Raw genomic sequence first — 21448 nt, 5'->3', positions numbered from 1 at the left:
AGGGTGATGTCACTAAACAATATCGTTAGCGATATCATTCAGTGTATATGCACAACCTCATTTGCCCTGGATGTCAAGGGGAAACACTAATGATACCATAAGGGGGGTTGGGCACCCAGCTTTGCATACCAGCTTAGTGCCCAACCCCCCTCACCCTCCATGTCCTTATATACCAGCTCCATGACCCACTGTCCTTATATGCCAGTTCAGAGCCCCTCCGTTATGTTACTTCCCTCACTGAAGTCCGTCTGCTGACTGTCTGTGTCCCTGCTCTGCACTTACAGTCCGTCTCTCTGTCTGCCCCACACCACTGCACTGACTCTAGTGACAGTCTCTTCTATACAGGAAAGCAGGGGGGACTGGAGGTGTATCTTCAAGGATGGCCGGTCTGGCAGTGATGTCACTGAACTGCACCAAGCATTTACCACCTCCGGACTCCGCATACTATAGGAATCCTGGACAGGTGGTCTGGATTTAAGTAGAGATGAGCGGGATCGGTTTTACTTGGATTTACGTGAATATCCTTATTGGCTCACAGACGTCACGTGTTTTGGTTAGCCAATAAGAAAAATCCAGAAAAAATGAACTTGCGATAATTCTGGCGTTAAGAACAGAGTAAATCCGAACCCGCTCATCTCTAGATTTAAGTAGTGGTCGGGTCACGTTTGGGTGTCCCTAATCTAGAGAGTGGCGCAAGATAGGTTATAGAAATTATTTACTATAAGGGGGTAATGAGCTAAGAAAATAAATGGGAATTATTTTTATTTTTTTAACCGTTATTCGTTAAGAAGTTTTCTTAACATCAGAGCTTGCTCTTTTATATCTACTGTAATTGCTAAATATGTTAGGGTCATTTTATATTATAAGTGACCAATAAGCTTATTGTAGCTTCCAGCAACAATATAAGGCTGCTGACAGCAGGTAAGATTCTTTTGCAATTTCCTTTTTGCCATTTACTCAAAAGCCCATTTTTTTCTATTGTAACTTGTCTTGGGAATAGGTGAGCGTAAATGAACAAACACTTTTAGTGAAAACTCTTACAGAAATCTTGAGCATTGGAATGTATAAATGACTATGCAGAAATCACCCTAGCATTGGATTGTGCCTTTTATTTAAAGTGTATGAAGATGTCTCCCTCACTCCTTACTTTTCTGCGCTTCCCATTTGTTTGCTGTCATCGCCTTTGCTTGCTCCATTACATTCTGCAGGCTCCGGCCGGTGTCCAGAAGTTGAGATGTTTTATTGATTGTGGTTTGGCGGAAGAGAAATATCTTATGTCTTTATTAGCATATAGTTAGCAGTGACCTTTGTTCCTCTGTAGCGACAACACATTTTTTATTTGCTGAGCACAGAAACAGTGAGCTGGTGACTGCGCCAGGACTGCGGTAAGGTTCCGGCTGTCACTCAAACCAGTGAAATCTGTGAGGTAATGGTGATTACATGTCACTGCAGGTTCACAGTACAGACTAGGTTTCTTGGAGATGCGGTTATGCAACCGGCGGCGGTCACTATACCGACGCCGGAATCCTCTCTTTTCACACTTTCTGTGGCGATTTTATTTTCGTTTGGCGGTTGAATGGGTCTTTTTGACAAAACTTGTTTTGTGCTTCCAGCTAATTATTACATTTTCATTTGATTTTGCACATGTTCCAAGTTACATTCAATTTAAATACTGTATTAAGAATAAGGAATACGCTTGGCAGTCTGCTAAAAATGAATCCTATAAGCCAAAGTGATTTAAAATCATAACAGTCTATAAAATGCAACATATTAAATGAATAACTGCCTGACATCTATTCAGAGATTTGGATATAGGAGGGGATTAACACGTAGAATACAGTTTATACTCTTTCTACAAGAATACAGATGTGTCCCCATACACTGTTGCTGCAGTCAGACGTCCCTTTTTGGTCCTGTGCATCTAAGCCTGCACCGAGCATCTTTTTGTGCACTTTAATCATAATGCTATGCAGCAAAACTGCTTCACAGGACTGCACTGATTAATTTGATATGCGACACTTGTATATTTGTGTGTGACGGAATCTGAATCTGTATATAAAGTGCTGCGATGCAGCGGGTTTTTTTTCCATGCCGTGTTCCGTTGCAGTTCATATACAGACTTGGTCGCACATAGATATACCAGTGTTGCATTTCAAATTAATTCATGCAGACTTGCAAAGAGGTTTTGTTGCTACACTGCTCAGCGCGGCTCACACGTGCCAAGTGTGTGTCTCCACATTGCATATTGTGGCTAGATGTATGAGGACACATCTGTATGTAGGGGGTCATTCCGAGTTGATCACTCGCTAGCTAGTTTTAGCAGCCGTGCAAACGCTATGCCGCCGCCCACTGGGGAGTGTATTTTAGCTTAGCAGAAGTGTGAACGCTTGTGCAGCCGAGCTCTGCAAAAACAGTTTGTGCAATTTCAGAGTAGCTCTGAACCTACTCAGCGCTTGCGATCACTTCAGCCTATTCGTGTCCGGATTTGACATCATACACCCACCCAGCGAATGCCCAGCCACGTCTGCATTTTTTCAGACACGCCTGCGTTTTTGCAAACCCTCCCTGAAAACGGTCAGTTGACACCCAGAAACGCCCCCTTTCTGTCAATCTTCTTGCGGCCGTCAGTGCGACTGAAAACTTCGGTAGAACCTGTGCACAACCACAACGGGCTTTGTACCCGTATGTCACGCGTGCGCATTGCGGGGCATACGCATGCGCAGAAATGCTGTTTTTTAGCCTTATCGCTGCGCTGCAAACAACGGCAGCTAGCGATCAATTCGGAATGACACCCGTAAACTGGTTTAAATCTTTCTTTGTTGGATTTTCCCACTGTAAATTTAAAATATATGAATACAACGAATTACCTTAGCAGAGTGCCCGAGCCTTTGTTAGTTATGCAGAGCTTTTTATTTTTTAAGTTATCTTTATAAAGCACACATATTCCACAGCACTTTGCAGTGAATTTTTAGCCATTTACATCAGTCCCTGCCCCAGTCAAGCTTACAGTCAATATTCCCTACTAGATGGACACACACGTACACATTAGTTTTCATTTGGAGCCAATTAACCTACCAGTATATTTTTGGAGTGTGAGAGGAAATCTGTGGAAACCCATAAAGCACAGGGAGAATATACCAACTCCACACAATTAGGCTCGTTGTGGGATTCGAACGCAGTGCTGTGAGGCAGTAGTGCTAGCCCCTACACCAACCAGTAATGTGTAGTTGTAGAACTTTAACTACTGAACCATATACAGGCGCTGCCATAACCAGCTCATCCCACAAATAAATAACATAGTCTAGTGTATAATTAGAAAACAGGTTGGAATTCAGCTTATCATGTCTCAATACATTATGAGCAAGTTGTGTAAAAACAGCATTGGGAGGAAACAGTAGCATAACGAGGATTGGTATCAGTCTGCTTTATTAGGATTGCATTCACTTGAACAATTTTGCTCATCTCTTAGGTATATCGATGACGTAATCAGCCGGATTGATCGGATGTTTCCAGAGATGACCATCCATTTATCAAGACCCAACGGTACTTCTGCCATGTTGTTGGTAAGCTGCACTCTTTACCCTTGTTTACTTACCGTTAAATCTGTTTCTCTTTGTCCATCTTGGGGACCCTATGTTCCTTTTCTTTTGTTATACACTGTGGACATCCCGCTTAGGTGAAGAGTAGGTTACTACCTTTTGGTGCAGAAGAGGAAGGGAGATCTAGGTTTCTTAACTAGTGATGCCAATGTCTGGGTCTTCTAGATAGAAGTTAAGTGCATGGGTCGTATTTTTTTCCCTTGAAATTGGCTCCCCTCCTTGCTCGGTAAGATTGGAAAATGCAGAGACTTGGAAATGGTGGCCCTATGGCTAGTTCCAGTAGGATCCCCTACTCTAGAACCTGACATTACTGTCAGCCTCTCAATAAAACATCTAATGTGTAAAGCAATGCCTTGCATTCTCTATGTTCCAAATCCATGGATGCTAGTAATCTAAGCTAGGGAGTAAGTTTTCCAGATGACCTCGATAGATATGCATAAAAATCTGACAAATACCCTTCTTGTTGGAGGCAAGAGGTTATGTGAACTAAAACTTAGTCAGTGCCAACTTTATACCTGTAAGGCAGTCGCTCTAAACTTAGTTCGCTGCTGATATTCAAACGTCACCACATACTGTACGTGTGTCATATTCAGACACAACCCGTGTGATATACTTATTGCCTAGTTTTTACGCAATCTCCTACACTGCATCCATAAATGTCAATGAGATTAATTTGGAGTCTACAAACTGTGCAGACTGCATCTGTACATCAACGTTAATCCCGTTGCCACACATTATGGAAACATGTGACGTAGTAGATAAACTGTGACTTTAAATACAGGCAGGGTCCTTCTACCGATCACTGCAGCTATGCTGTAGAGCATTATTGGCTTGGGGGCTTCCTCAGTGAATTAGGAGACAGCACTTGTCCATTTTATGAATTCCATTAGCTCATGAACTGCAGGAAATAAGCATTTGTATCTCCCTATGGAGAAGAAAACCTGCTTTGTCAGGCAGAAGTAGCACTCATAGCAGATATTACTGCAGGACACCTAGACGGGGCCGTCTGCTGCTTACTCATGTATGAAAGATGCTCAGTGACCCACAGATGAAGAAAGTCACAATGCTGTCTTGTGGAAGGGACACGTTAACCCGTTACTTTTGAAGCGGACAGTGCCAATCTCACGTGTTCATCTGATCTATCTCTGTGTTAAACAATATGTCTGAACCCCTGTCAAGTTGGGTTGCTTGATGATTGTACAGTATGAGATTGTTTGGATCAGCAGATTTCTTGTGTGTGTGTGATCCATAGCAGATTCAGCGTGCGTTTCCTTGTGCCATTTGCTTTATCTGTGTGTACAAATGAGCATACACTGACTAGAATGTTCTAGAGCAGGGGTATTCAACATATCAATACACGGCACAACTGCTGTTGTGGGACTACACAGCACCTCCCCCTACCCCTTTCCCCAGTGCTTACAGTGGCCTGAACCTGTCTGCTGCAACCAACTTTCTGGGCGCAGGTTTCTGCCAGCACTCACTTTGTTGTTATTATGCCTGTGTATGCAGAATTGTTAATCATACAGTTTATTTGTAGAGTAATGTTATGTCCTTTTGGTCCTGTTATGCTTGCTCTATATCTGTATACAGTATAATAATTATTCTAAAACACAATCTTTTTTTCTCTGGCTGGGTCCACAGAATTATCCACAGGAGAACATTGGGATATGGTTGAGCGACAGCGGAAATGGCACCAACACGGTCACAAGCTTTCTGGCCTCCCAGGATGCATCGGGGCCTCACCATATAGTCCCGCCCACTGACTCGGTCAGATCAGTTTTTTGCTTGGTGCGGCAGGAAGCCGCATGGTCACAGGGCTGCTGTTGTAAGAGCAGCCTCAAGCTTTTATTATTTTATTTTTATAGACTTGCTTTTTTTTTTTTTTAAAGCAACTTTTCTTAACAGCGTCTTAAACGCATACTGGAAAGAGTCGCTCCAACAACTCCCCACCGGGTCGCAACAACGCTTACCTTCGCGGTAATAGTGCTGTCTCGACGGGCGTCTGCGTCGAATGTTCTAGTAGGTCCAGCAGACGTAACCAGGCTGTGGCCGGAGCATGGGGAGACGGTAAGTCTATGGATTTCCTCTTACCAGGGGGGTCAGGACACAGCTACACTGATTTGGTGGAGACTACAAACAGTGTGTTGATGCGCCGAACATCTCGAGTGCGACAGCGCTACGCTCCAGGGATCATAGGCGCCAGGACTAGGTACAGGCCGCGATCCTTAGAGTTTAAGTCAACAGGGGGATTCAGACGCTCTCCTGGCCGTCCCTCCTCCGAGTTCATGACCAGTTTCTGTGCGTCTCTCGTTTCATGAACTGAATGACCTCACTTCCGGCTCAGACGCTACCACGAGGATACTCGGTCGCAGCTTAGACGCTGTGGTTGTGTACACTAGAGATCCCGCCTAGACCGAGTCGCAGGCCTTAGCGTCTGCATACACATGGAAGTTGCTGAGCGTCCGTGTCCGTCAGTGAGCGACTGTGTCAGTTATCAGGAGCGGTAGTGTACATCAGTAGCGTCTGAATCCACTCAGCGTCTTACGAGCGCATTTGCTTGGATATGGAAGTGTGGTGAGTCTCCCTGTATCCCGCTCTCCAGAGGAAGGGTATACAGTACTAAAAATTCTCTCTACTTCTTAGTGTGCACTGTTAATTTTTAGTACCTATTGCATATGAGATCTGTATATTACGGTGTTTTCTGCATGTAATGTTGAAAAAGAACCAGTTAAAAACAGAAGTACAATTTTCCTACTAATTTATAAGTTGTATTAGGGGTTGTATTCTCATATGGCAATGTCTAATGCTTTAACATGTGACTGACTGCTAGTATGAGTGCTGACTTTTCTGTGTAATGTCAGTCCTGTTCTGACCCTCAATTCAGGTGCACTGTGGTCAGATTGATCTCACTTCTATATACTCATATATAGGTGATTTTCAGTCACAAATTGTGTAGTCATTAACAGATTATTACCATGTCTGTGAGCAGCAAAAGAGACGAGGAGAATTTATCAAGCACTCCTACATCTCTAACATGCTTATCTTGTAAAACAGAGTTAATTGGTATGGACCAATTGGTCACTTATGAGGGCTTGTGTGCAAACTGTTTTGCTTTTCAGCAAAGTAAAAAACAGGAGTTGGTTCAACCATCAACAGAGCCACCATGGAATATGTTCGCAAAGACTCTATCTTCAATAGCGGACAGGTTAACTCCGGTCGCACCACCTCAAGGGTTAGGTTACACTATTAACCCATACATGCAGCTCCCTTCCTACGGCTTGGTTCCAGTAGCCTCTACAAGCAACCAAGGGACAGGTAAGACTAAGACAGATACGTCTATGTGGCAGACTACACAAGATGATACAAAAGATGATACAGTATATTCAAATACTCCGTATGATGATCAGTCGCAGAGTTTTAGTTCAGAGGATGTAGCTGAATTTATTAATGCTGTGAAGACTGTTCTCTCCTTGGAAGAGCCAGCTAAGACAGTGTTAAAATCTAAAGCACCTGTGTTCAAACGAACAAAATCAGTGAGAACTGAATTCCCAGCGTCAGATGAGCTGACGGAAATGATGGATGAGTCTTGGGCGACGCCCAGTAAGAAATATAAGATTCCGAAAAGATGGAATTCTTATTATCCATTTCCAGCTGCGGATTGTTCGAAAAGAGAAGTTCCTCCAAAAGTAGATGCACATGTTCTGCGACTTGTGCATAAATCTGCTTTACCACTGTCATCTACCTCACTAAATGATGTCACAGACAGAAGGGTAGATAGCTTTTTGAAAAATTTATTTTCTCTAGTAGGAGCAGTGGTAAGACCTGCTATGGCTTCGGCCTGGATAGCAAAGGCAATGGGCGAATGGATAGAGGAACTAGAGAATGACATCTCCTCTCCTACTAAGGTGCAGGAAGTATCATTTAAGCCGTTTAAGACAATCTGCCCAATACTTGGAAGAAGCAGCAATTGATATGGGTACAGTTGCCTCTAAATCTTCAGCCTTGACAGTAGCCGCTCGCAGAGCAGTTTGGCTACGTACCTGGAAAGCAGATGCGGAATCCAAGAAAGAATTGGAAGCATTGCCTTTCATTGGTAATATACTGTTTGGGAAACCATTATCTGATATCCTAGAATCAGAGGCTGAGTCAAAGAAGGTCAGATTTCCGGCTACTTATAACCCTAAGTCCAAGGGTTCAAAGTTTCGCTCATTTCGTTGGCAAAGCGAAAGCTAAAGAGGAGTCTAAGCAACCCCAGTTCAAAACCAGGGGTAGGAAGCAGTGGGCTAGCAAAAAGCCAGCTTCCAAGCCTGAACAGAAGCCATCAGCCTGAAGAGACGGGCCTCTGCCTGGAGGATTCCAGGGTTGGGGGCCGACTCCTTCATTTTGCACACATATGGCAACAGTCAACAACAGATGCTTGGGTGCAGAAGGTGGTATCTCAGGGGTATGGGTTCCCATTCAGGAGGCAGCCTCCTCAATTATTTTTTTGCACCAGCCCGTCTCGTATAGAGTTGAAGGCCAATGCCCTGCAAGAAGCAGTCCGAAAATTACTGCAGTCAGATGTGATTGTCCCAGTACCTCCATCACAAAGGGGACAGGGGTTTTACTCCAATCTGTTTCTGATCCAGAAACCAAATGGGTCATATCGACCAATTCTCAATTTAAAAATGTTAAACAAATAAATTTGGATCCCGAAGTTACACATGGAGACGTTACGCTCCATAATGTTGGCTATGGAACCGGGAGATTACATGGTATCTCTGGATGTACGGGATGCTTACCTAGATGTGCCTATAGCACTGTCTCATCAGTGTTACCTCAGGTTTGCCATCCTCCAGGAACATTTTCAGTTCCAAGCTTTGCCCTTCGGGCTAGCAACAGCACACAGGGTGTTTACCAAGATCATGGTGGTTATGGCAGCTTGTCTGCGCAAACAGGGGATAAGAATATTCCCATACCTGGACGACCTGTTAATCTTAGCACATTCGCAAGATTTACTTCTGAGCCATCTTCAACAGACAATAGTTTGTTTACAGAGACACGGGTGGCTCATAAATTGGGAGAAGTCGTCCCTGAATCCATCACAGCGGATGGTTCATTTGGGGGCCATATTGGATTCAGACCTACAGAAAGTTCTCTTACCAGAGAAAAAGATAGTCAAGGTGCAGGTCATGGCTCAGGAAGCGTTGCACGCCAGACAATGTCAGTCCATGCAGCAATGCGACTGTTGGGTCTGATGGTATCAACCTTCCACATGGTGGAATTTGCGCAATTCCACTCCTGACCATTGCAGCACCTTATTCTGACCAAATGGAACGGAAATCATCAGACGATAAAAAAGCAGATGATAAAGTTTCCAGTGAACGTAAAAAGGTCTCTAGCGTGGTGGCTACAGACAGACCATTTAAACAAGGGGAGACCCTTTTGGATAAAAGAGTGGCAAGTCCTGACAACAGATGCCAGCCTGCAAGGCTGGGGTGCGGTACTCGGAAGCCTGTGGTTCCAGGGAAAAGGGACCGCAAGGGAAAGTCGCCTGCCAATAAATCTGTTGGAAATAAGGGCCATTTACATGGCTCTAGTTCAGGCAAAGGACAGTCTGCAAGGAAGACCGGTCCAGATCCGCTCAGACAATGCGACAGCAGTAGTGTACCTCAATCATCAAGGAGGAACTCACAGCAGGAGACTGATGGAGGAAGTGACTCCCATACTAAGATGGGCAGAATTCCATCTCCCAGCATTGTCAGCAGTATTTGTCCCAGGTGTTCTGAACTGGGAAGTGGATTTTCTCAGTCGACACACCATTCAGGAAACCGAATGGGCATTACACCCAGAAGTGTTTCAGACACTAGTGAACATATGGGGTCTACCAGAGATAGACCTCATGGCGTCTCGTCTAAACAACAAAGTTCCAAGGTACGGATCGAGAACAGGGGACCCAGGAGCGGTCCTTGTAGACGCACTGTCAGTAGAATGGAAATTTAATCTGGCATATCTGTTCCCTCCAATATCTCTGTTACCCAGAGTAGTGAGAAAAATAAAGCAAGCAAAGGGAGCGATAATTCTAATAGCTTCAGCTTGGCCAAGAAGGCATTGGTACACAGATCTGCTAAGAATGTCTGTGGAAGCACCGATACTGCTCCCTCAACGTCCAGATCTGCTAATGCAGGGTCCTTGTTGTCACAGTCATCTGGATCGCCTGTCTTTGACGGCGTGGCTGTTGAAACCTCTATTTTAGAAGCTAGAGGATTTTCGAAACAAGTAATCCAAACTATGCTTAGAGCAAGAAAGCCTTCTTCAGCTCGTGTGTATCATAGAATATGGCAAGCCTATATTCATTGGTGTACTGTAAAAAATTTAAATCCAAGATCTTTTAAAGTATCCAGGATTTGGGATTTCCTTCAAGCAGGATTGGATAGGGGTTTGACGGTGGCTTCCTTGAGAGTTCAAGTATCAGCATTAACTGTATGGTTTCAGCGAAAGATTGCTGATTTACAGGATGTACGTACTTTCTTTCAGGGAGTTGTACATATTCAACCTCCATTTGTTCCTCCTGCAGCTCCCTGGGATTTGAATTTAGTTCTTAAATTTCTCCAGGGTCTTCCGTTTGAACCGCTTAAGAGAGCAGATCTTAAATGGTTAACGGCAAAAGTGCTTTTTCTACTGGCAATGGCGTCAGCCAGAAGAGTGTCAGATTTAGGAGCATTATCGTGTAAGTCTCCTTTCCTAAGTTTTTTTCCAGACAAAGCAGTTCTCAGAACGAGATCTGGTTATCTTCCAAAGGTGGTATCAAAGTTTCACCTAAATGAAGAGATTGTAGTCCCAGCTTTTCAGGTACCGGGACTATCTGCGGGAGAAGCGTCGCTGGACGTAGTCCGAGCTTTAAGAATCTACATAGATCGTACTAGTGCCATCAGAAAAACAGATTCTCTCTTCATCCTCTATGGATTCCATAGAAGAGGATGGCCTGCTAGTAAACAGACGCTGGCGAGATGGCTTCGAATGATAATATCAGAAGCTTATTCTCATGCAGATCTCCCTACTCCGGCTAATGTCTCTGCTCACTCTACACGTAAGGTAGGTCCTTCATGGGCAGCACAACAGGGTGCTTCAGCAGAACAGATATGTAAGGCAGCCACATGGTCTTCCATAAACACATACATCAGACATTATGCCTTGGATACTTTTGCCTCTCATGACGCAGACTTCGGGCGAAAGGTCCTCCTGTGCAATCAGGAGCGTCCCCACCACTAAAATTGGCTTTGGGAATCCCAATGTTATCCTGTGGACCCAGCCAGAGAAATAGACGTTATGGTAAGAACTTACCGTTGATAACGTGATTTCTCTTATGTCAACAGGTATCCACAGGGATCCCACCCTGACGCACCCGATTTGAGGATCTAGACAATCACTAAACCTCTTCCTTCTTGTATGGAAGGGTGTGCATGTGTGTTCTTATCGCCTAAACAGGTCTCTACCTGATGCTCCTGCCTAAATCGCTGTGGAAAGAACTGATCTGACTGAGTCAGTGGGCGGGACTATATGGTGAGGCCCCGATGCATCCTGGGAGTCCAGAAAGCTCGTGATCGTGTTGGTGCCATTTCCGCTGTCGCTCAACCATATCCCAATGTTATCCTGTGGATACCTGTGGACATAAGAGAAATCACATTATCAACGGTAAGTTCTTACCATAACGTCTATATCTGGTCTGTGCAAGTTATATTTGACATTTAAAATGCACCTTGTAATCCACTAGATGGTAAGCTCTGTCACAGAAAAGGCCCTTTCTTTTGGCCATCTGCAATTTTTGCCTACCTTTTATGTCCCTGTTTTATATTTTCTTTGTTTTCCTGTTAGGTCTTAAGGTGCATACACACTTGCCGAGAAAGTAAACAACATCACTTATTTTCACCCTTCCTGAGCGACGTTTACTATATTGGCCAGTGTGTATGCTGCCGCCGAGCAAAGCATGGTCCCGCGGGTCGTTAAAGACCCTCGTTGTCGGCCATGCATGCAGTTCAATTTGGACTGTTGTCCAAAAGCTGCATGCCCGGCCGCTGCATGACATCACTAAGCGATATGGTCGTCATATCACTCAGTGTGTACGCCTTGCTGCCGACCGCCCTGGTAGGGAAGGGAACACACTAGGCGGCGTCGCTCATAGAGCATATCGCCTAGTGTGTACCCACCTTAACAGATTAATTACCCAAAAAAACAACATATTTCTATACACAGTATTGGCAGCCATTTTATGGACTGGACCAGTATTCGTGTCAATTCAAACCATAAATTCGAAAAGAAGCAGGGACACAGTGATGCACTTCATGTCGCAGGGTTGTTGCTGATTGACAAAATGGCTGCCTTCACCGTGTCTTGGCAGACAGTACACTTTTACCTCAGAAACACCCTGGTTACCAGTTACATAACATCTGGAGTTTTGGAAGTTTATTTTAGAAATTCAGCTAATGTTTCCGGAAACATTAACCCCATCATATCTGTCGTCCAGGCTGGCGAATTAAAGCATTTTGGAGGCAGTTCTCGTTGTGCCTCAGGGGAAGGTTTCTCAAAAACATAAAGAGAGAGAGAGAAAAAACTGGGCCTCTAATTAAAAAGTAAACTGAACACCTGCTTCTGAAAGAATGAGAAAGGCAAAATTGAATAAGCAAACAATAAAGGAAGGCGATAGGCTGGTTTGTAATTAAGAAAGTGCAATCAACAAGAAAAGATGCACAATAATATTCAGTGTCGCCTCCAATTAATATCAAAATACCCCAAAAAGCTGCCCGCTGTTCATCAAGCAGACATGTACACGCTGTACTGTCCTCACTTGTATCGCGCTCAGTCCTTTAGCTTCTTACTTTTAAGAGACATGTTTCTGCTTCTAACCAGATGTTATTGTGCCTTTATTTCTGTATGGTTAGTAGCAGTATATGCTTCCTGTTTATACCCTTAATAAAAATAAGTATGTATTATATTTAACATATTTGTACATTTGACAGCAAAATACTCCTGCAACCAATGGTAAGATAAAATATGGGTGTTGGAAGCGCTGAGTAATAAGGTGTATTACTGGTGTTAAGACACACTATTCCTCAGCGCCTCCAACACCCATATTTCATCCTATTTCCGAGGGGGACTTTCTTCTCTTGGTCTAGCAGCAGAGTATTTATCAGAACAGCATAGTTAACAATACAACCGCTAGTCAGTGGTAAGAGCTTGACATAACTACCCTATGCTGTTGGGGGACCCTGCTCCTTCCACTATATAACTCCCAGCCTGTGGCTTCTTGCTGCCCCCATTCCTCTCATCACATCATGTCACTGTCACATGCAGTCCTGTCCTCACTGTCCTGATATACTTTGTGCTGCTGGGGGACTCTGCTCCTTCCACTATATAACTCTCAGCCTATGGCTTTCTGCTGCCCCCATTCCTCTCCTCACATCATTTCACTGTCTCTGTCACATGCAGCCCTGTCTTCCCACATCACTCAATTCCTGATATACTCTTTACTTCTGGAGGACTCTGCTTCTTCCACTATATAACTGTCTGTCTGTGGCTTCCTGCTGCATCTATTTCCTCTTTATATCATGTCACTGGCCCTGTCACATGCAGCTCTGCCCGCACTGACACCTCACTCATGTCCTGATAAACTGTGTGCTGCTGGAGGACCCTGCTGCTTATACTATATAACTCTCAGTCTGTATGCACATCTCCACCCATCCAGTATAGCATGGTCATGGCTGCTCCCAGTCTGTTAAGTGAGGAGGTAGTCTGTGACCGATTAAAAAAAATTAAGATTAATAAGTCACCTGGTCCCAATGGAATTCACCCAAGGGTTCTCATGGAACTTCACTCTGAACTAGCAAGACCGCTATTTTTGATCTTCAATGACTCTTACATCAGGCATAGTTCCCAAAGACTGGCGTATAGCGGAAGTAGTGCCGATATTCAAAAAGTGAAGTAAAGCTGAACCGGGTAATTATAGACCAGTTACTCTTACATCTATAGTGGGGAAAGTACTGGAAGGTATTCTAAGGGATAGTATACAGAAGTTCATTGAAGCCAATAAGGTTATTAATAGGAACCAACATGGATTTGTGAAGGATAGATCATGTCAAACAAACTTACTAGGCTTTCATGAAGCTGTTAGTGCAAACCTTGATCAGGGTAAGGAGGTGGATGTAATCTTTTGAGACTTTGCTAAAGCTTTCAACACAGTACCGCACATGAGACTTATCTATAAGTTATAAGAACTAGGGCTAGGGAGCACAATATGCACTTGGGTCAGAAATTGGTTGGATAATAGGGAGCAGCGCGTTGTGGTAAATGGAATTTTTTCAAATTGGACTGAAGTACTAAGTGGTGTGCCGCAAGGATCTGTACTTGGACCACTATTGTTCATCATTTTCATGAACGATCTAGAGAGCATGGTGTCAATTTTTGCAGACAATACCAAATTGTGTAAGTTTATAAATATGGGGGGAGATGCTGAGTCTCTTTAGAACTACTTAGTTAAACTGGATGCATGGGCAGTAAAATGGAGAATGAGCTTCAATACAAACAAGTGTAAGATAATGCACTTTGGTAGCAAGAACAAAAATAACACCTACATACTAAATGGGGTAAAATTAGGGGATTCTGTACTGGAAAAAGACTTAGGTGTTCATATAGGGGTATATGCAATTGCGGTCGAATTCGCGGCAATTATCGACGTTTTTTAATTCGACCAAATTCGCCAGGTGAATCCCGGCAGGTGCCTGCCGGGATTCACCATATTCAATGAAAAACGGATTCGCCAGAATCGCGGGCGAAAATCGGCCGATTTGGCGGATTTTGCCGCGATTTTAAAAAACGGAAAAAAAACGTGAAAAACCCGGACAAAAAATGGCGTGGGGTCCCCCCTCCAAAGCATAACCAGCCTCGGGCTCTTTGAGCTGGTCCTGGTTCTAAAAATGCAGGGGAAAAATTGGCCAGGGATCCCCCGTATTTTTAAAACCAGCACCGGGCTCTGCGCCTGATGCTGGTGCCAAAAATACGGGGGACAAAAAGAGTAGGGGTCCCCCGTATTTTTAACACCAGCATCGGGCTCCACTAGCTGGACAGATAATGCCACAGCCGGGGGTCACTTTTATGCCGTGCCCTGCGGCCGTGGCATCAAATATCCAACTAGTCACCCCTGGCCGGGGTACCCTGGGGGAGTGGGGACCCCTTCAATCAAGGGGTCCCCCCCCCCCAGCCACCCAAGGGCCAGGGGTGAAGCCCGAGGCTGTCCCCCCCCATCCAATGGGCTGCGGATGGGGGGGCTGATAGCCTTTGTGATAATAAAAAGATATTGTTTTTTCCATTAGTACTACAAGTCCCAGCAAGCCTCCCCCGCAAGCTGGTACTTGGAGAACCACAAGTACCAGCATGCGGGAGAAAAACGGGCCCGCTGGTACCTGTAGTACTACTGGAAAAAAAATACCCAAATAAAAACAGGACACAGACACCGTGACTTGTACAACTTTATTACATACTGCCGACACACACATACTTACCTATGTTGACACGCCGACTGCCACGGTCGCCGACGATCCGAGGGTACCTGTGAAAAAATTATACTCACCTTCCAGCGTCCAGAGGTACATCCACGTCCAGAGGTAAATCCACGTTCTTGGCAAAAAAACAAACCGAACACCGATCCATACCGGACTAGAAAGGGGTCCAATGTTTTCACATCAGACCCCTTTCTCCCGAATGCCGGGACATCACGTGACTCCTGTCACTGACGTCCCTTCAGCCAATCAGGAAGCGCTACTTCCGTGGCGCTCACCTGATTGGCTGTCCGCTGTCTGTACTGTGACAGCGCATCGCAAAGCCGCTCCATTACTTTCAATGGTGGGAACTTTGCGGGTAGCGGTGGGGTCACCCGCCGGTCAGCCGCTGACCGGCGGGTGACCTCACCGCTAGCCGCTAAGTTCCCACCATTGAATATAATGGAGGGAGCTGTGCGATGCGCTGTCACAGTGCAGACAGCGCTCAGCCAATCAGGTGAGCGCAACGAAGTTGCGCTTCCTGATTGGCTTAGAGACCTGTCAGTGACAGCTGTCACTGACAGGTCTCATTCGTGGAAAGGTGTCCCATGTGTCAGCATGGGACCCCTTTCAGTCCGTTTTTGGTGCGGGTATTTGCGTTTTCTTATTTTGCCAAGTCCGTGGATTTATCTCTGGACCATGGTTGAGGTGAGTATTTTGAACTTTTCTTTACAGGTATCCGTGGATTCTACATGGAGAAGAGGACCGATGTCGGCGTGTGAACATAGGTAAGTATGTGTGTGTCGACGTATGAAATAAAGTTTTACTGTCGACGGTGTGTGTCCTGTTTTTATTTGGGTATTTTTTTCCCAGTAGTACTACAGGTACCAGCGGGCCCGTTTTTCTCCCGCATGCTGGTACTTGTGGTTCTCCAAGTACCAGCTTGCGGGGGAGGCTTGCTGGGACTTGTAGTACTATTGGAAAAGACAATATCTTTTTATTATCACAAAGGCTATCAGCCCCCCCATCCGCAGCCCATTGGATGGGGGGGGACAGCCTCGGGCTTCACCCCTGGCCCTTGGGTGGCTGGGGGGGGGGACCCCTTGATTGAAGGGGTCCCCACTCCCCCAGGGTACCCCGGCCAGGGGTGACTAGTTGGATATTTGATGCCACGGCCGCAGGGCACGGCATAAAAGTGACCCCCGGCTGTGGCATTATCTGTCCAGCTAGTGGAGCCCGATGCTGGTGTTAAAAATACGGGGGACCCCTACTCTTTTTGTCCCCCGTATTTTTGGCACCAGCACCAGGCGCAGAGCCCGGTGCTGGTTTTAAAAATACGGGGGATCCCCTGTCAATTTTTTCCCCGCATTTTTAGAACCAGGACCAGCTCAATGAGCCCGAGGCTGGTTATGCTTTGGAGGGGGGACCCCACGCCATTTTTTTTTATGATTTTACCCTTCCAGCATAAAAATAAAAAAAAATAATATTTTAAAAAATATATAAATAATATTTGTGCCTCCCAAAAAAAAAAAAAAAGTACCTAATCCCTTCTAATATAAATAGATCTGCTATTCCCCAAAAAAAAAACACCAAAAAAAACATGTTTAAATTTTTTTTATTTGTTTTCACCCTCCAAAGTGTGGCGGATTGAAAATGACGAATTTGCTGTCTAAAAGCACTGCTGTCGAATTTCAAAACTTGAATTGAATATGCTTTGGTCGAATTGCAGCACTTGTATCATTGCAGAAAAGTCGAATTTGCAAAAATTCGAATTTCAAAAAGTCGAATTTTGAAAGTCCGTTTTTTGGTCGGAAAGCACTGGATTGCATAGGGGAATTTTTTTTTTTGGTCGAAAATGACCCGAAATTCGACAATTTCGGGAATTCGACCACAATTGCATATACCCCATAGATAGCAAACTAAGCAGCAGTACCCAAAGTAGGATTGCAGCAAAGAAGGCTAACAAGGTATTGGCATGTATAAAGCTGGGAATTGACGCAAGGGATGAGGGTGTTGTACTCCCATTATATAAATCCTTAATGAGGCCACATGTTGAATACTGGGCACAATTTTGGGCACCATACTACAGAAAGGATATCCTGGAACTAGAAAAGGTTTAAAGGCAGGCGACCAAACTAATTAAGGGGATGTAGACGCTGGAATACGAGGAAAGGCTTGCAAGACTAGGCATGTTTACACTGGAATAGAAGAGACTAAGAGAGGACATGATCAACATTTACAAATATATAAGGGGGCAATACACAGAGCTTGCGGGGGATCTGTTTTTGGTAAGATCAATGCAGAGACGTAAAGGTTTCCTCACAGTAAGGACAAAATATGTTTGGAATTCCCTGCCTGAGAGAGTAGTAATGGCGGACTCGGTCAACACCTTTAAAAATGGGCTAGATAAGTACCTAATGGATAAGGATATACAGGGTTATAATGCGTAGTCGCGTACTATAGTTATTAAAAAAAAAAAGGAATAAACACAACGGCCAACATTAGCAACAGACAAAATTAGTCCTAAAAATAATACAGCGTAGGAGAACACAAATAGGTTGAACTCGATGGACAAATTGTCTTTTTTTTCAACCTCAGAAACTATGTTACTATGTTAGAGCTACTGTAAGTATGTAAGATAAAATAAAATGCACCTTTCTCTCTTTCACGTGTCCTAATTAATGGCTGTTGTAAGAAATGTACAATTGTTGTGCTTAGTTCCACTTTAAGGGATTTCTTCCAGGCTTTATCCTTGCCTTCCTTATGTACCTCAATACCTAGCGCCCTGTGATGGATGATACAGACGCTGCCATTCTTCATCTGACACCATGTGGCGTGTCTCTCCAATTTATTACCTTGATAGATTGCAATCCGGTGCAATTTATAAACAAATTGAGTTAACAGGCATATTTACATCTCCTAGCTAACACGTTCACTGATTGCCTTTCCCAGCCTGCAGCAGGACCCCAGCGACTTGCCTTAAACAGTCTCGCAGTGTCCCATTTTATTTTTATTTTTTTCACAAGTAACTTAAATAGTAGAAAAGTGAATTATGTCCTTCCTGTTAATAAGCTCAGTGTTTCTTGATGGGAAACCAGCCACCCAGGAATAGCCCTTGCTGGTATTTAGATACAGTTAAAATTGTATCTTCAAATCAATGTAATAATCTGACTGAAAAGGGCAGCGGAGGAAAGAAACACAGATGTGTTGCTCAAAAAATGGAATTCTGTGTTTCCGAATTTGTTGTGAGTATATGTGGGGGGGAGGGGGGGGGTTGGCTGGACTGCACACCCTAATTCTAAACAGGATCAAAGGCACCACCATGCTGAGATGTGTAGTGCTGCATAGAAAAAAAAAAGAAAAAGTTGTAGGTGCACCCGCAGTTTTTTGTGTGTTTATCATATATTGTTAGAAAACATTATTACACTGCGTTACAGTATCATCATGTATATACAGATGTAGCCCCTGTCATCTTTGCATCGTGGCAAGCGGATATACACAGCACGCACGTATAGTCGTGGGTGAGATCGCACCATTAATTTCCTAAGGCCGCGTGCGTGCAACCGTTAGCGGGCACACTAGTCGCAATCGCTTTTTATAGCATCAAAGATGAGAGCAGCTACACCTGTACTTTTACTTATTGACATAGGCTACTGGAATGGTCAGAAAAAAAATAATATAGGGGACATTTATGTAAAGTGGAGCTGAAATGACTGCAAGAAAGTAGTTGTATTCCTAACAGTCCATTGTAACTAAGGGGCAGATATATCAAACCTTCTAAAGGGCCCTACACACTGGTCGATACCAGTGAAAGATATGAACGATCTCGGTCATTAATGAATGAGAACTCGTTCACATCTTTCAGTGTGTAGGCACCAGCGATGAACGATGCGTGGCTTCGTTCTCGTTCATCGCTGATGCTGGCTCGTTTAAACATGCAAGCCAATATGGGCAGTCTCGTCCATATTGGCATGCACTGCTATGGAGCCGGGTGACGGGGGGGGGGAGTGAAGAAACTTCACTCCCCCGTCACCTCCCCCCCGCCGTGTGTGGGGCCCGTAAGAGTGGAGACATTGCTCATAGCAACCTATATGGAATGTACTTAATGAGTGCTCGCTTGATTTGAATGATTGGTTGCTATGGACATGACCTGTCTCTCAGCTGTTTCTATGTAAAGCTACTGTATGTCTAGGTAAATCTAAGATCGGTTTCTCCAGTACATCTGTTTTGATATTGGGTATTTAAATATTCTAAAGAATAGGTTTGGGAAATGGCAGAAATACTGAATCCTTTAACAAAAAGTTTCTAAACAGAATGCAAAGTTTTAATTTTGATGTTAAAAGTATCCAAGTGGTATTTAATTTATTTAAATCCTTTTCAAAAAAGTGAAATAATATTTTACCTACTGAAATGGATAACGGTGTCCAAATCACTACCTGCGAATAAAAGGTGGTAGCCTCGGGCTAATTGAATTCCCCCATTAGTATTTTGGTTCCTAAAGGCCCGTATTTACGGGCCGATGTGGGAGAGATGTGCTGAACGAACCGCTCAGCACACATCTCTCCCCCCGCTCAGCACAGCGCGATGTGTGCTGAGCGTGCGGGGGGAGACGGGGGGGCTGCTCATTTTACCCAGCGGGTGAAATGAGCGACCTGCTAGATTGGCCTGCATGACAGGCAGGTCTAGCGATAGCGATGCGCGGGACTGCGCATCGCTGTCGCTGTGGGGGGTACACACGGAGCGATCATGCTTAAAATCTAAGCAGTCTAGTCAGATTGCTTAGATTATCGCTCCGTGAGTACCCCCCTTAAGACAAATCTTTGATTAGGTAAATATCATTATAATAAACACGAGCACTAATAAACATTTACACTAATAAATAGGGTTTATTTTTATTTTATATTTAAAAAAACAACAACATTGATTACTCATACATTTTTAGCTGCATGTGTAAAACGCCCCATGGCATGTGACAGGATAATCGCATGCATTTAGCCAGTGGTTACAGCATTTGGAGGAAGCCGGCAACTGATTATATGCCGCTCTGGGATCAGCTGCTATCACACAGTCCCTGAAGTTTAAATGTTCATTAATTCTATTCTTTACCAAAGATCCCCTTTTAGTAACTCTCTAACACTCCTCACATAGGGGGTCATTCCAAGTTGATCGCTATCTGCATTCGTTCGCTGTGCAGCAATTAGGCAAAAAAAGGCGCTTCTGTGTATGCGTCGCAATGCGCACGCGCGTTGTACTATTGCAACGAACAATGTAGTTTCACACAAGGTCTAGCAAAGCTTTTCAGTCGTACTGGTGGCCGCAGAGTGATTGACAGGAAGAGGGCGTTTCTGGGTATCAAGTGAGCGTTTTCAGGGAGTGTTCGGAAAAACGCAGGCGTGGCTGGCCGTACGCAGGGCGTGTTCATGACGTCAAAACAGGAACTGAACAGTCTGAAGTGATCGCAAGCGCTGAGTAGGTATTGAGCTACTCTAAAACTGCACAAAAAAGTTTGCCGCCGCTCTGCGATCCTTTCGTTCGCACTTCTACTCATGTCATGCGATTCGGCAGGCTCATTCTACGGCTGGATTGCCGTTACTGAAATCAGAGAAGGCCCATTCTACCAGAAAGGTGGGCTCATCCTGGGCGGCTGCCCGAGGGGTCTCGGCATTACAACTCTGCCAAGCAGCTACGTGGTCGGGTTCAAACACTTTTGCTAAATTTTACAAGTTTGATACCCTGGCTGAGGAGGACCTCATGTTTGGTCAATCGGTGCTGCAGAGTCATCCGCACTCTCCCGCCCATTCTAGAGCTTTGGTATAAACCCCATGGTTCTTGAAGTGTCCCCAGCATCCTCTAGGACGTAGGAGAAAATAGGAATTTAATACCTACCGGTAAATCCTTTTCTCTTAGTCCGTAGAGGATGCTGGGCACCCAGCCCAGTGCGGACTCTATCTGCTGTTCTTACTTATTAAGTTTTGGTTATGTTACACACAGGTTGTGTTTCTGTTGTATTCTGCCTGTTGCTGACATTGTTCATGCCGTTGACTGGATTTCTGTTAAATGCCATGTTGTACGGCGTGTTTGTGGTGTGAGCTGGTATGTATCCCACCTTAGTTTAACAATAAATCCTTTCCTCGAAATGTCGTCTCCCTGGGCACAGTTCCTATAACTGGAGTCTGGAGGAGGGGCATAGAGGGAGGAGCCAGTTTACACCCATTCAAAGTCTTAAAGTGCCCATGTCTCCTGCAAATCCCGTCTATACCCCATGGTTCTTGAAGCATCTCCAGCATCCTCTACGGACTAAGAGAAAAGGATTTACCGGTAGGTATTAAAATCCTATTT

General features: G+C 44.5%; 1 protein-coding gene across 1 annotated transcript in view; it reads left to right on the top strand.

Moving 5' to 3' along the window:
* Positions 1 to 21448, top strand: part of MED27 (mediator complex subunit 27) — a 499272-nt gene that overhangs the window by 387184 nt on the left and 90640 nt on the right. Inside the window, exon 4 of the mRNA XM_063935570.1 lies at positions 3470 to 3563. Within this exon, the coding sequence (XP_063791640.1) occupies positions 3470 to 3563 (94 nt within the window). The remainder of the gene's footprint in view (positions 1 to 3469; positions 3564 to 21448) is intronic.

The sequence above is a fragment of the Pseudophryne corroboree genome, chromosome 8, assembly GCF_028390025.1.
Source record: "Pseudophryne corroboree isolate aPseCor3 chromosome 8, aPseCor3.hap2, whole genome shotgun sequence".
Classification (NCBI taxonomy): domain Eukaryota; kingdom Metazoa; phylum Chordata; class Amphibia; order Anura; family Myobatrachidae; genus Pseudophryne; species Pseudophryne corroboree.
Note: the sequence above shows the minus strand (reverse complement) of the source record. Positions and strands in the feature narration are given on the sequence as shown.